We start from the raw sequence: 16,719 nt of genomic DNA on the forward strand, positions 1-16,719 counted from the left end.
TGATTATACATAAGGCATAATGAGCAGCATATTAAATCTATGCAATTTATAATAGGCTATATCATATTACATTTATTTTTAACATTATATTACTTTTTATTTTGATGGTCCCACTAGTCTATTGACTAGAAGCAACTTTGCAACTACATGTCAATTAACAGTCCTTTATTAGTATTATTAGTCTAGTATTAGTACATTTAGGTTAAGTTTGGCTAGGTAGAAGATTCACATATGGCGCTTTTCCACTACACAGTACCAGCTCAGCTCGGCTCGACTCGACTCGGACCTCTACAATAGTACCTGGTTTGTCATAGCAAGAAACTGCCGTGACGTAATCTTCTACGCGACACACACCCGCTGTCTGCACCTCCTCGTTTGACCACGGAGTATTCTTCCGAGTTGCCATAATATGTAATGGATTGGATATGTCACGCAATCTCTGGCCAAACTTTTTAAAAATGGTGGGGTTATTCTGGATACTATTGCTGGCGCGTGCAATGACGACGCAGTGAATAGTGACGATTCTCTCTGACCAATCAGCAGTCTGCTGTGTTTTCACGTCACATTTAGTATCGCCTCAGCTCGCTTGGAACCTCGCCGGAGGTGGTACGAAAAAAAGTACCTGGAAGCCGGTACAGGTACAACTTTTACACAGTGGAAAACCAAACAGAGCCGAGTCGAGGCGAGCTGGTACTGTGTAGTGGAAAAGCGCCAACACTTGCAAAGTTACATATCAGTTTGTCTTTTGGGGAACCATCAAACTACAGTGTTAGAGTATATTTAGCATACTACTAAAATACTCTATTTATTACTTGCTGAACTATTACTAGCACTACCTCATAGGGGTTTCAGTTCAATTAAGCAAATTGACTTGACTGGAGAAGCCACATCTCAGTGGATTCACTCCACCAACTCTTATTCGTCAGCATTGAAGGGCCTGAGTTGGACAGTTTTAATGGCCAGAAGGTAGTTGAAAGATGGCACTCTCAAACAGAAAGGGCTCTGTGAGTATCACCCTAGAACAGAGACAATATTTGTGATCTTCTGATCAAGACCAGGAACTTAATACCGTGATATCATACCGTCACCGTTCAAAAGATAAAAAATACCTTGATATTAATTTTAGGTCATATCGCCCACCCCTAAAACAAACCCATACGGCTGTACCATTCATTAACACAGAGCCACGCATAATTCATATTTAAACAGTCGGTTTTCAGATTAATATTAGTCCATATCACGATTTGATTTAAGTGTAATGAACTACCTTTGATTAATGCATTTGATTAAACTTCAACAAATTCCGTGACGTTCCGCGTTAAACTGTAAATTCAATTTTGACTGGATTCCGCGATTCCGTCCGTGTTTTCCGCATCGCGGAAATCATAAAGCCCTACATATGAGACATGCCGCCGTTTTACTGGCTGGTTGGTCCAGTCTGAGATACTGCCAAACAGCGGACAAACTGCTAGCACTTTTGTATTCCTTCTTCGCTGCTCTAAACAGTGGTTGCTTGTGGCAACACAGCGCTATTTCCTTGTGTTTGCATTCTGAGCCGCGAAGAAGAACTGGCTTCCGATTTGCTAGCGGGAATAACTTATATCTTAAGAAAATGGTATCGGATTGGTACGTGGGTTCAAGTACTCGCCGATTCCGATGCTAGATTTTTTGTGGTATCATCGGAACAAAAAAAATGGTGCGGTGTTTATATATAAAAATAAATTTATATCTAAATTAGGCCTATTTATAAATAAATATACATTATATATAACGTTTGTGTACATAGGCCTATATATAAAATACATATGTATATTATTTTGAAACCAAAAATAAATTAGGCTCAAACATTATTAACAAACGTGGGTGTTTATTTTAGCACTTCCGTCAGTGAACAAGCAGCCTACAAAATGCTAAAATAAATCCAAGAAATAATACATTTAAATATGAAACTAGCCTAAAAAAGAGTGTTAAATAGGCTATTAAACAAACATTCATTGCAAAAATTCCTAACAACCTCGACTGCTCGAATTACTGGCCCACCCCGAGTCCGACTGAAACAGGTCTTGTTTCTCTTTCTCTTGCCTATTACACAGCTGCTGTTTTTAATAGCAATGTTTATTTAGGTTATAAAGTAAATTTAGAAATATATTTGTGACACTTTTTATTTGTTAAATTCAAGTTCAAGTAACGACTAAGCAACCAGCGGCAGGCCAATTTAGGCTTCTCAAGTCATCACGATTTAAATTAAAATTCATAGATATAAAAAACTTAAAGCATTTCACAATATTAGTTTAATTGTATAACCTAGATAAATGTGTAATAGGCGCATATTCAATCGTTTGAGCGGAGAGTAAAGCTGAAGCATGCTTTGCAGGACATGAAAGCGCTGGTGCGATGTGGAACTTAATTTTTACTCATTAAGGTAAAATTAATATATCATCCGGAACTGTAAAGAAATAATTTACATAATTCAAATCGAAAACAAAACTTCTTCCATTTGAACTCAGAGGCGCGGTTGTCATTGCGACAGCACAGCCCTATTTCTGCTTCCACCATTCAAGTGGGCCCAGCTGTACTTTAGTAATCTCAAAATTTTAAATCGAATGCCAACCCACCGAACGAATATTCGAATAATCTGGTCCAGCCCTACTTAAAATAAATTGAAATAAATAAAATGTAGTAGTAGAAATGGAGGAAGAAAAAAAAAAACTTAAGCAATTTTTTTTAATATCGGGGGAAGATATCCGATCCTAATATCCACCCCTAGTTTCAATGCCAGCTTGATAGTTTTTGAGACATCCTAAACAAGTAAAGGGTTTCTCAAATTAAATGCATCACCTCTTACAGTTGCTTAAAGGGGTGCTTTTATGCTTTTTCACTTTTTGAACTTTAGCCAGTGTGTGGTGTGTATATTTGGGCATAAAAAAACATCTACAAAGTTACACATCTCAAAGTCCACTCCAAACAGAGATATTTCGTTTAAAAAAAATCACTTTTCAAGAACTACAGTGAACGACTCGTTTGGACTACAGCGTTTGTTTTCCAGATGCAATGATGTCACAACGCGGTATCCCGTCTACTGAAATTCAATTTGTTGGCGGGTAGGGGATTCGCCTAACTTTACCCATGTATGGACAGCCGCTTTTGGGATGCTACAGCGAGCCGTAGGTCGGCTCGTTTAAACGCAGCTTTAGCTAAAGGTTCGCGAACTGCTCCGGTAGCCGTGCTGAAGCAGTGCCATTCATGTGTGTTGAACAGAGGGTCCAAACACACGCAGATCCGCGGCTCATGTAAACACGAACTAGCACATGTCTACACCGCGCCGTAGATATGTGCAGTATGTGGTAAGAGATTTATTTATCATACAGTGTAGATAGCTTCACTAGCCTTAAAGGTTGTATCAGCGATTTCTAGCCTGAAACATAAAGTGTCAAGTTCAACTTTCTTCACGATCCGCTCGCTGCCTGCCCCATAAATTGTCTGTGAAAATAGTTGATAGCGCCGATTGTTTTTTTGGGATATCTCGGACCCTAGGCTGACCAGAGAGACGTGTTTTTTTTCACAGACAATTTATGGGGCAGGCAGCGAGCGGATCGTGAAGAAAGGTCAGCTGAAATTTACACTTTATGTTTTAGGCTAGAAATCGCTGATACAACCTTTAAGGTTTCAGGCATGCAAATAATTAAATACATTAGCACAATAATGTTGTCACATATCCACAATCTCGTATGCTGACGATAGGACCAACAATAGCGTACTATTTACTCACCCTTTATGCATCCTAGGTGTATATGACTTTCTTCTTTCAGACGAATGCAATCGGAGTTATATTAAATCAATTCTGGTACTCATAGAAAAGCATAGATTAAAAATAAGTCGATCCATAATAAAAAAATGCCTCACATGGCTCCGGGGCGGTCGGTAAAAGACTCCTTTAGCGATCAGATGTGTTTGTGTAAAAAAACAAACAAAAGAAAACGTAAGAATCACTTTAATCTAGTTTGCTGCTTTGGAAAGGGGCGCAGCAGGGCGGAACGCGGTCCACGCTCTTTGCCAATCACAACGCAGAGGGACTTCTGACCAATCACTATACTTTTGACTTTTCGGAAGGTGGGACCCGGAACTAATCGAGCAGTTTGTGCCAGCCTGGGGAGAAAGCTATTGTAATAATCTAAATTATGTGAAAAATAAAGCGTTTTTTCGAACAACTAAGCATATCAGCATGTTCAAGTACACCTAAAAAACAAAATAAAGACTTTGTAAAGGAGCATAATAGGACCCCTTTAATACAGCAGTCCTCGTGCCCCAAGGCTCTGCATATTTTGTGTGTATCTCTTATCATATATAATGTTTGTTCCATTTGAACATAAATGCCCTGCAAAGTGGACTTCAAAGTAGAGACCTGCAATCCCGCGGGAATCAGTGGTGTTTAAGTTCAAATCCACTCACTGCTCAAAAGTTTTGCACAGTGCTAAATATTGCATGCTTACGAATTGCAACACACAAAGTGTAGACATTTATGAAAGATTAATTGTGGATAATATCCATTGTGTTATACGAGTGAATTTAAATTGTATTTATTTATAGATGTCATATTCACACTCCTCTGTTAAGATTCATCTTTTGTGTGAAGACGCAGCAGGCGGTAACGTAACGCAAATGTGTGAATGAATACTTCACAAAGTGAAGTAAATTTGAACGGATTTCCAGTGCTCAGGGAGTAGGAAACAATGAATACTGTGTAGGGAACATGTCAATTGGAACACAGTTCATGCACACTACACGCGACATGCAGCGACAAAGTGATGATATCCCATATATTTCAATGGAGAGCTGGCGATTTCCAGTGCTGAGAGCGACAGGGGCCATCAGCGACCGGATGTGGGCGTGTCCAGCAACACGACAAAGTTCAGAATCTCTCAAATTTATGCAAATGAAGAGCGACTTTCGGGAGCGACCGCCATTAGGAAAGAAGACGACAGTGATCATGTGATCATTCTCCTTTCAGCTCCAGCAGTGATGGAGGAGAAATGAATTCTTGCCGTTAGCAATTGTCCTGTTTTATATGACATGTCCCTGCCCACATACAGAGACATAAATTTAAAAAATGAGGCATGGAAAGGGGTGGCCGATATCGTGGGGATTCCAAGTAGGTTTTTAATGAGCTAATAGGATTTAAAATGAGATATTACCTCTTAAAAAATCAAAACCAAAATGTGTTAAATGTATGACAACAGACAAAATTATAAATTAGTAGATAGAAAAAACTCGTACCAAATTAAAAATAACAGTAAATGCATTAAAATGAATTGTAACCTGCTAGTCATTGCTTCTTAAGTTGCCTTGGATAAAAACGTCTGTTAAATGACGTTACTAAGCAACCAGTGATGAGAACGCCCAGTAGCGACCTCATCGCCAGACTCTTTAGTGTGAACGGGGCTTAACAAACAGATTTTCAGAATCAGGTGCATTAACTAAAGCCCCGGTCAGACTACACGATTTTTTTGTCGGTTCCGACAGTCACTGTGTCAGACTATGCGATTTTGACAGGTTAAAATCTTGTTGTGTCGTGGGTACCAAACATGTCACACTACACGTCGCTTTGCGACCAATCATTACGTGACGTCTACGACAAGTCGCACCCTACTTCCGTAAACAACAGCAGCAATGGATCCAGAAGCGGCGTTTTTTGTACTGGCTGTGTTGATCTCTGAAAAGAGCAAAAAAAAAAAGAAAAAAGAAAACTCGACAGTGGGCACGTTCCAGGTTTGCTCGAAGAGGACAATATGGGCTGTCAATCCTGCAAAGAGAACTTGAGGTAAAATATCGTTGTTTAGCCAGATAAAAAACGACCGTTAAACAAATAAAAAAGGCAAGCATACTGTTGCCATAGCTCCACAAAGCTTTCTTCCAATTCATAGGTCCACCTAGTAGCAAAGTCATCTCTCTTTCGTTTATCCATGTTTAAAAGCTGTTTACGGTAGAGGTTATGTGCTCCTATTGGTCAACGTCACCCATGTGACCGAACTCGTCGTGGAGGGCCGGAAAAATATTAAACATGCTAGTCTTTCTGTGTAGACGTCGTGGAGCATCGCAGACATGTACTGGACTATGTCACACTACACGATATGAAACATTCGAATCTTGTGTCCCGACGCCCATTGTCGTATACGATTCTCCACGACACCCTACGAAAAGAAAATCGTGGCAAAATCGGGCTAAAATGGTGTAATCTGACCGGGGCTTAAGAGAGACGTGTAAAATATGCAGAGCAGGTAGATAGCGAGGACTGGAAACAAGTACCGCTGGCTTAGAGCATATAGGATGTAGTTATATGTTAGTTTTGAACATTAACATGTTTGAATGTTTTGATGTCTGCTATTTTGTGCCACTAAACTGAGCTTTTTTTTACTTGTGTTTTTTCACCTTAGACATGATGGCACTGAAAGAGGAGAGTGATGTACTGAATGAAATGGAAGAGAAAGATTATGATTTCATAGATGGAGAAAAATCTTTTAGTTGTTCACAGACTGAAATGATTTCCTCAAGAAAAATCACTCGAAAAACAGAAAGAAGTTATTTCACTTACCAACAGAGTGGAAAGTGTTTCACTCAAACAGAAAGTATTACAAGACACATGAGAGTTCACACAGGAGAGAAACCTTATGTCTGCCCACATTGTGGAAATCATTTCAGTCTTAGAAAAAGTCTTAAAACACATGTTAGAATTCACACTGGAGAGAAGCCTTACACTTGCAAACAGTGTGGAAAGGGTTTCACTCAACATGGACACCTTGAAATCCATATGAGAGTTCACACAAGAGAGAAGCTTTATACCTGCCACCAGTGTGGAAAGAGTTTCAATCATAGACTAACTCTTAAAAGACATGTTTCATCTCACACTGGAGAGAAGCCTTATACCTGCCAACAGTGTGGAAAGAGTTTCACTCAAAAAGGAAGCCTTACCAGACACATGAAAATTCACAATGGAGTGCAGCCTTACACGTGTGATCAGTCTGGAAAGAGTTTTGATCAACATGAAAACCTTGAAGTCCATAGGGCAGCTCATAAAGAGAATTGCCACACATGCTCTGAGTGTGGAAAGTGTTTTCGTCAAAAACGGCACTTTGAAGTCCACATGAGAATACACACTGGAGAGAAGCCTTTCACCTGCCAGCAATGTGGAAGAAGTTTCAACCAAAAAGGAAACCTTGACAGGCACATGAGAGTTCACTCTTGAGAGAAGTCATTTATATGTGGTCACTGTGGAAAGAGTTTCAGAAATAAAGCAACATGAGGTTTCACACATGAGAGAATTGATAACACCAGAGAGATGCCTTTGCTGTGCCATCATTGTGAAAAGACTTGCAAAAACAAGACAATCTTGAGGTTCACAGAAGCACCTCTGATATAATTCAAAATATTTGAGTAGTAAATTTGGGCTTGGTTTACATCTGGGTTTAAAATGTCTTTTTTTGTCCACTTTCGACCTCTTCTCTCCCCATTTTGTCAAGGGGAGGGTAAATGCATTGGATCTTTCAGATCTTATGATCAAATGAATAAAATATGTTTTCTCATGAGTAGGTCTAGGGACATTTACCAAGAAGGAGAAAAAATATAATGAAGAAAAATTAGTAAGCAGAGCAAAAAGGAATCAATAAATTGAGAAGGGGATGAATAAAATTTTTTAGTGTGATTTAAAGAGGGGTTATGGAGTAAAAGTATAAATGCATTACCAAATTAGTTGAAACAAGCAGATGATATCAAGTGTAAAAAATTTTTTCAAGATTGAGCATTGATGGTAATATGTAATAGTAAAGAGCAGAGGAATAGTGATAAAAATGGAAATGGTATGTAAGCAATGATTCTAAGTTGCAATCAAATAAGTAATAAAATATGGAGGTGTGGAGTAATAACTGGGGTCCCATTTAGTGTAAACATTGGAAATGTTGGAGGAAATGTAATTGAAGCCAAACAAAAGTTGTTTGCCAAGTCAGGAGTGATAAATTGTTATATATTATTACAGTAATTATTATTATTATTAGTTCATTATAACATCGTTTAAGGGCATTGACATCATCAAGATTAAGCAGATTGAAACCAGTAAGATTGTGACGTGAGCAGCTACAGCACGGTAGATCGGGTACAGTTTTTGCTTTTCGCTTTACCACACTGTTAATAAATATTTCCCGTTATGCTTCTCGCTGCCCTCTAAATATTCTCAATCTCCCAGTCAACTGATACGGCCGGGAAGCAGAGACACAGACATATATATATATATGAATATTAACGGATGTTATGCATCTAACTAAAATATCTATGTGCTTCATATGGAACAAAACATTATTGGGTGTACAATAAAATATCAGAAATAGATCTGGGTATACAATGAGCTCTTCCTGTTATTCCAACCAACCATACATTAATCAGACAGAAACAAGTGTAATGGTGCGTTCACACCGCACACTGTCTGCGTCAGGCAACGCACCTAACGCATCTAGTTTGACGCTTATACTTTGAAGCTGGCAACGCTTGCTTTTTGGTGCGTTCACACCGCACACGTCAGGCAACGCTCCCAACGCATCTAGTTTTTTGCACACTTCCCCTGAATAAACCATGGTAAACTATTGGGACTGGACATTTTGGAATCCTCTCATGACCATGTTTCGCTAGCTAACGAAATGGGAAATAATTACGTTGAGAAAAGATTTGACATCCCGATCTCTTCAGCGATCTTCATCCAAGCAAGTTCCTTTACATTCCTGTCTTTATACAACAACTAGGACGGATCATACAATTATCTGCGATTGCAGACTGCAATGCCGCAACTGCCGCATGACATTTGGGGCAGTGTGAACGCAGCATAAGATGCATTAAACAGCAGAGAGAGAGGAAATAGGGAGGGGGAAGAGAACTCACACAAAGCTGCAGAGCTTTGTCTACTCATCAAAGCATATTGAGAAGATACAAGATTATTCATAGCACGATTAATCAAAACTCGAATAAATGGAATAATAGAACATATAATAAATGCAAGTATTAAAAGCATAACCACTATAGGGATTAAGGAATTTACAAACATTCTTTGCCGACCTGTAAGCCAGGCCAAGAAGCCATCCCGATTATCCCCAATTTCCCTTGCTTGTAGCTCATTAGCAATTCTAGTCATATTCTTCAAACCTTCATCAATCAAATGACCATCTTTATCATTCTCTGGGATATATGTACAACATGTTGTTCCTACAATAACACAAACTCCACCTTTCGAAAGACAGTAATGACAACATGTAATACTTTTCATTTGGCAATACTGATAAATTCGAGCACATTTTTTCTCTGGAATTTCACCTAACTTGTAATTTCCTTCTTGTCTTTCTACACAAAACAACGAATCAGGAATATAACTGTTGCATTTGGTCTACACATCCATTGTCCAGAAGTCTTTAAAGCCGGAATCAGTCCAGCAATACTGATGAATGCAATGCATTCCCATTCTTCTGCTGGCAGAGCATCAACAATCACACGTGGTCCAGTAGCACTATGTGTCATTTTAGTGCATACGTAACAAGGCCCTTTCTTACCATCAGCTCTGGCTGTATAATTAGCAAATCGTCACCACATATTCGTGGCGTATGCATGTGGCATCTCATCTTCTCCAAGCCAGGTTTCATTTCCCGTACCAACAAAAAAAGTATGAGCATAGGCAAACAGATTTATTAATGTGGCCAGATATATGACTGGTTTTGAAGACATGGCCAGAAACTTTCAGCGATGGTGATTGTGAATTCTTGGTTCTTCTTCCTCGTCCTTCGCCTAATGATTCCCCCTCAGCTCCCCGAACTCAGGCAGATGAAGAAACGACAGGTTGATCCCCTCATGTGGCTGGAGCAGCCTTCACTCTGGCATGAACCCACTGTGGTTGGTAGTCAGTCAGCACCCCGATCCTCGTCACAGCGATGACCGTCGCAGGTCCTAGGTACTTTGCCTCCCCCAGCTTTGGAGGTTTCAGACACTTTATCAGCACCTGTTGACCTGGAGCAAAAGGGTGAGTCGGCTTTTCTGCAGGAAGAAGGAAAGAGAGAGAAACATCACCATTTATGCTATTTAATGATGATTTATTAACAAGGTTCGGGAGGAGCAAGATCAGATAATCAACAAATTCGGCAATGGTGTAATTTGTTTACCCAATCATCCTAACCAGCACGACATGTATATAAACAGACCGCCTTCTTATCTCCGTCCTGTGATAGTTTCTTGGCATTCGGTTTGGCGTTGACAAGCCTCAAACGCGCCTGGGCCGCGCCCTACTTCTCACCGCAGCAAACCCAACTGGCTTCCCGCTTTGGCTCAACTATTCACAGCTGCCTTTTCCAGCCACAATGCCGCATTTTGTCAGACCACCAGCTCTCGTAGCAGTCGCTAGCGCGAGACGGGCCATGTTGTTAATTACTTTTAGGTAAGTCCAGTGGTTTAGTGGACGATATACGCAGGTTTATGGCGTATAGACACTTTACCAGGCGGCTTTGCGTATACCCACTATTTAAAATCCCTTCTGATGCGCATTATTCACGTTAGTGTCCCGCATTATTTAGCCAAAATCATGACAGTCTACCACATTAAGTCATATGTGAATAAATGTAAATATTCGCTTAAAACACCTCAAAAAAGAAAAAAAGAAAGAAAAAAAGACCGTGATGATGCAGTCAGGACCGTGGCGCCAGCTTGCTTTGAAATGTATATGATGATTGTGCCTAATGCACCCGCTCCCTAGTCATTTGAATCACTACGAAAACAACACCTTACAAAGAAAACTAATCAGATTTTTACGATCAGAAATTTCTTAAACTAGCGAACCCCTGTAAACAGTCCAAGGATCCAGTTATGCATTCAAATAGAATGTTCAAAACTAAATTCATAAATGAAGCGTATGGCCACTTCCCCAGGCATTACTACACCACTGGGTAAGTCGCTAAAGGCAGGTCAATTATTGCTAAAAAACCGTTAGACGATGCGATGCATAATTGATGTTCATGTCATTTCGTAACCAGAACACAAACAAAATTACTAAACTTTTCTGTGTATGATTTTTCAGTAGCATTGTAGATGGGTTTTTAAAAAAAAAAAAAAATTATAAATAAAATTATGTGATGACTTATAATGCACAGCCAGCACAATATACATAACGGCAAATAAATAATGTACTTGATCATAAGCACCCATGTTCAGAATTAATAAACATAGTATCTATGATGACCTAAAGCGGACAAAGTTTTAGAAGAAATGCTTGCTATTTGTAGAAGTAAAACATCGGTATGTATCAGATCACCACAAACCACTCCCCTTTCCTGTGACCCAAAGCTAAAATAGCGAAAACAAGCATGAGGCTGCCTGCGCCAGCTGTGGTGGCTGCACAGGCTCTCCAGCATTTTCTTCCATATATCCCAAGCTTCAGTGACCTACAGCTACAGCAGCCGAAACAAAAGCGAAGTTGCTTCCGCTTGCAACAAGCCTTAACATCTCAATCTTTTTCTCTTGTTTCTTCTAATCCTTTTCTATTTCAGTGGCCTACAGCTCCCATAGCAGACGCTAGTGCGAGGCCCCCTTCACTGGCTGTGCAGGCTACACGGGGTCTTCAAGATGTCACAAACCCTACTCGGTTCCCATTATTTACAGCAGCGGAAGGAGGCATGAGGCTGTCTCTGTTTGCAACTTAGGCCCACACCTCTCAGGCTTCTCCTCCTATTACTAATAACCTCTTTCTTTTCAGTGGCATCCAGCTCCCATAGCAGACACTAGCCCTATTTAAGTATGAGGCTACCTCCGCTGACAATTGCGGCCCATGCTCCTCTCCTTCACAGCTTTCTACTTCATTCAAAATAATGTTGTCTTTCTCCAGGTCTCGTTCTGGCTCTTAAGCATCAAGATTCAGCAGGCCATCAGCAAGCCTAGGCAGTGCCCCAGACTCGGCCACTCCTCACACTGCACGCTATCATGGCTTTCCTCCTATCTTTCCCATGCTTTTCCTTCTATCTCCAGCAGCAGATGCTAGCTCAAAGCTGCCTCCGCTGGCTGCTCAAGACCTCTTACTCTTACCCTCCTGCTACTCCTTTTCCCTATCAGTAACCAGGGGCTAATGCATAAGTGAGGCTGCCTCCGCAAACTGTTATGGCACCGCCCTATCTCCATTCTCATCCTTCTTTTCAATCTAAACCTAACAACTTTATTCAAAGCAGTCCCACTACTTACTCCACTGAATGCCATCACTCTGGAACCACCCCCTGGGCCTAATATCATCAAGTTCCAGGTTCTTGCAAACATTCAGAGCACTGGCTCCGGAGGCGGGCCAATCGCCAACCCCGGTACCTCACTATTCGCAACTCATATTCCCATAACTCATCCCTTAAAACCGCTTCTCGACGCGTCACTCGATTTTTATCCTCCAAGCAGTTTCTTTGGTTTTTGGAGATTTTCAGAAATTGCAATAACCTCTAAATTCAACACCATCAGATTTACCCATTCTGGATAATGAAACTATCGCTTATTTGATTAAACAAAGACAGACCAAGAGGAAAAAAGGCAACTACATTGACATTTAACCTCCTTTTCTCTAATTTAACCTTATCACACCCCTTTTTCTTACTTTCGATTTGGGCATGATCAAGCTAAATTTGCACTGTACCCTCAATTCATTGTCGACTTTAACCACCCCATTTAATGTCTTTTAGTTCCAAAACACTTAAAATCAAGTCCCCGCTCAATCAGGCATACCCGTGAAAAAAAAATACAATAAACAAAAATCAACACAAATATCATATTGGCACAGAGAACCTACCAGCCGTCAAATTCAATTTCTTATTTAGCATCGGACGGGGCTCCCCCTTTCGGTGCAGCAGAGCCGCGGCTCCCTTCGGTCGCAGTGTGAGCCCTCCGTCTGTCATTCGAGTTACGCTGCGTACTCATCAGCGGATGGGCTCTCCCTCCCGGTGCAGCAGAGTCATGGCTCCCTTCGGTCACAGAGGGAGCCCTCCATCCGACGCTCGTCACCTCGCAAGGGGGACTCTCCCTTCCGGTGCAGCAGAGCTGCAGCTCCCTTCGGAAGAAGTGAGAGTCCCTCCTTCAATCGCCTATTTTATTGTCTATCCAGCATCGGACGGGGCTCTCCCTTCCGGTGCAGCAGGGCCGCGGCTCCCTTCGGTCACGGTGTGAGCCCTCCGTCTGTCATTCGAATTACACTGCGTACTCGACGGCGGATGGGTTCTCCCTACCGGTGCAGCAGAGTCGCGGCTCCCTTCGGTTGCAGTGGGAGTCCTCCATCCGACGCGCCTCGCAAGGGGGACTCTCACTTCTGGTGCAGCAGAGCCGCAGCTCCCTTCGGAAGCAGTGAGAGTCCTTCCGTCAATCGCCTTATTTTGCCCATTTCAGTGTCGGTCTAGGCTACCCCTTCCGGTGCAGCAGAGTCGTGTCTCCCTTCGGTCACAGTGTGAGCCCTTCGTCCGTCATTTGAGTTGCGCTGCGTGCTCAGTGACGGAGGAGCCCTCCCTCCCGGTGCAGCAGAGTCATGGCTCCCTTCGGAAGCAGTGGGAGCCTTCTTCCGACACATCGCATCTCGCCTTGCAAGGGGGACTCTCCCTTCCGGTGCAGCAGAGCCGCAGCTCCCTTCGGAAGCAGTGAGAGTCCCTCCATCAATCGCCTTATTTTGCCCATTTCAGTGTCGGACTAGGCTACCCCTTCCGGTGCAGCAGAGTCGTGGCTCCCTTCGGTCGCAGTGTGAGCACTCCGTCCGTCATTTGAGTTGCGCTGCGTGCTCAGTGACGGGCGGGCTCTCCCTCCCGGTGCAGCAGAGTCATGGCTCCCTTCGGAAGCAGCGGGAGCCTTCATCCGACACACCGCATCTCGCCTCACAAGGGGGACTCTCCCTTCCGGTGCAGCAGAGCCGCAGCTCCCTTCCGAAGCAGTGAGAGTCCCTCTGTCAATCGCCTTGTTTTGCCCATATCCTGATTTTCTACTTAAGAAACATTTATTATTATTTTCAATAATAAAAACAGTTGAGCTGCTTCATATTTTTGTGAAAACCATGATACATTTTCATCCAGGATTCTTTGATAAATATATAGAGTTCAAAATAACAGCATTTGTTTGAAACGGAAATATTTTGTAACATTATAAATGTCTTCACAGTCACTTTTAATTAATTGAATGCTTTTAATTAATTGAAAATTACTTTTATTCACCCTATCTGAATAAAAGTAATGTAATTGACCATCACTTAATTTACCATCACATCATGATTGAAAATGTGACACTGATTTCATATGCAGTTCAACAAACAAGTTAATAATATTAAGCCACTTACATTTTTGATGAAATAATGACTGTTTTTGTCTATTTTAGCATCGAAAATAGATCCGATGAAAATAGATCCAAACAAAGATCACAAATTTGCACAAAAAAAAAAATGTTCCCCTCCCATCCTGTAGTAGCCTACTCCTAATGCAGTTTATTGTATTTGTGGGAAATTAAGTGAGAGAAGAAAAAAAAAAGTGGGAAAAGGTTTCTCTGCTTCTAGCAGAGCGCCGCCGCCATGTTGGGTCATGCACCGTCTCGCTAGAATCTATAGTTCAAGGAACCATCATTCCTCAATCACCCGACTTTAATCTCTAGTTTTAGATCTTTTTTTTTTACATGACACTAAAACACCGTCATACTTTAAGGCAGTGTTTCCCAAACTTTTTTTCTGGGGACCCACATTTTAAAGTCGATAAATCCTTGTGACCCAATAAACATTAAACCCATATAGTTCATATATCACGAAGAGAATTTATGCATTAACAAAATATGTATGACCATTTTTAAGGTCATGCTTCCACTTAACTATTTAAAAGAGATACAGATATTTGAAAAAGCACATTTTTTTTATTTAAGTAAAATGCAGATTTGCAGAAAATGCTGTTTACCACAAACACAATATTTATCCGTTATTTTGATTTCAAATCCACAAGTGCTTTTTCAGCATTGTGATCCTCTTTTATCACAGTACATTAATACAGTAACAGACATTTTCACGTTTAAACTCAATAAAAAACAACATATTATTCAATGCACTTGACTTCTAGATTTGTATATTAAATTGCTCAAGCAAGTTGCAACACATTTAAACACAACATAGGGAGGCTATAGCTTCCTTTTCTAATTGAAATTGGGCTATCAACAAATATAATTAAAACTTACCACAGACAGAAACAGTCGGCTCTCATGCTTTTCTTTCGCATTAAATCTTTATTAAAAACAATGCTTTAAATAACTTTTCTGCCTGGACAAGTGCATGTACAGTATTATGTTGCCTTTTTCTTTAAAACTGCACTTTTCCTTATTTTAAACCTAGCCAAAAAGCCACGTGTTGACTGTGAAAAAGTGGACTTGCAGCACAGCAAAAAATAGACTCTGCCGAAATGATCGCTGCTCTTCTGCAAACGCACTGCTTTTGGGACGCACTGCTGTACAGCAACCGCGTGCAGTGTGAACGCTCCAATCCGTTAACATGGGTGCGGAAAAAAATACGCAACGCATACGCACTGCAGACGGAGTATGAAACAGGCGATGCAGAGCGCAGCTAAAGAACAACAACAAAAAAAGAAAGCAGAAGAAGAAAACAACGAGCTCCCTCGTGTGGCTAATAGGTGAACTACACATATAAATTTTAATCAAGAGTATATAGCGCACTGAAAAATCGTGCTCGACTTGGCGACCTATACAATATTTCCCGCGACCCACAGTGCTTTAAGGCACTGAAAGCACTTCAAAGAGATATTCAGCATATTTTCCCAGTCTCTGTGGGATACACACAATATTCTGTGTCTAAAAAAACTTGCAGAAATGGACGATAGCAGTTGTAAGACATACACTTGCATCAGACCATCATTTCATCATGGCGCACTTTGGGTTTAGGACGTGGTGGCACCAATTCACGACGTGTGTTGTCTATCTCAGGCACTTCGTAGATTATAGGGTCGTCCTCGCGTTCCTCTTCGCCATCTTCATTTCCTGGCCTATGCTGCCGTGCACCAAAGTACATTTTTCTCGGTCTACGCGGGGTGTATCCACCCCCGCCGAGTCATTTGCGGCTGGAGCTCCAGTCCCTGCACCGCCCCGCAAGCTCTCATTGTGGGAGATCCTATTGGCAGCGTAGCCCATATAGAGCAGAGAGGGCATGGCAAAGGATTATCTGAAAGACCCAGAATCGCACATGCGAGAGTGGTGTGAAGGCATCATAGCAGACATTCTCGCATCCCGGCTGGCATGGGTTGCAGACAAACTTGCTCTGCTCTTCGTAGTATATGGACTCGCTGCCCACTGCAGTCAGTATGATTCAGAAGACAACTAGCGCAGTGAGCCAGAGTTTCCCCACCGACGTGGAGTGGTGCTGGACTTCCTCCAGCAGACGCGTCAGGAAGCTCCAGCTCATGACGTCTGATGACAACGGGGCAGACAGTGTCCCACGCTGCACAGCTCACAGACTCTGTGGACAAAAAAGTTTAAAAATTAATTCAAAGTTCATACCTAAAGCATAATTAGAATATTTTCAGTGTAGTTTTTGATGTGCATTGACATTTATTAAAAGATAGTGTAAGAATAGTATAAGGAGAAGGAGATACCAGGAATGAAAGTCTCTTTTTTTAGTTATAAGATCTAGCCACCAGAGCTAGATCTTTCAGCTGTTAA

General features: G+C 41.4%; 1 protein-coding gene across 1 annotated transcript; it reads left to right on the forward strand.

Moving 5' to 3' along the window:
- The first annotated feature begins 6,436 nt into the window (after positions 1–6,436).
- On the forward strand, positions 6,437–7,422 carry LOC141322183 (uncharacterized). The gene has a single exon (XM_073833414.1). The coding sequence runs from the start codon at positions 6,437–6,439 to the stop codon at positions 7,238–7,240; it is 804 nt and encodes a 267-aa protein (XP_073689515.1). The 3' UTR covers positions 7,241–7,422.
- Positions 7,423–16,719: the final 9,297 nt, after the last annotated feature.

This window comes from Garra rufa, chromosome 1 (assembly GCF_049309525.1).
Source record: "Garra rufa chromosome 1, GarRuf1.0, whole genome shotgun sequence".
Lineage (NCBI taxonomy): Eukaryota > Metazoa > Chordata > Actinopteri > Cypriniformes > Cyprinidae > Garra > Garra rufa.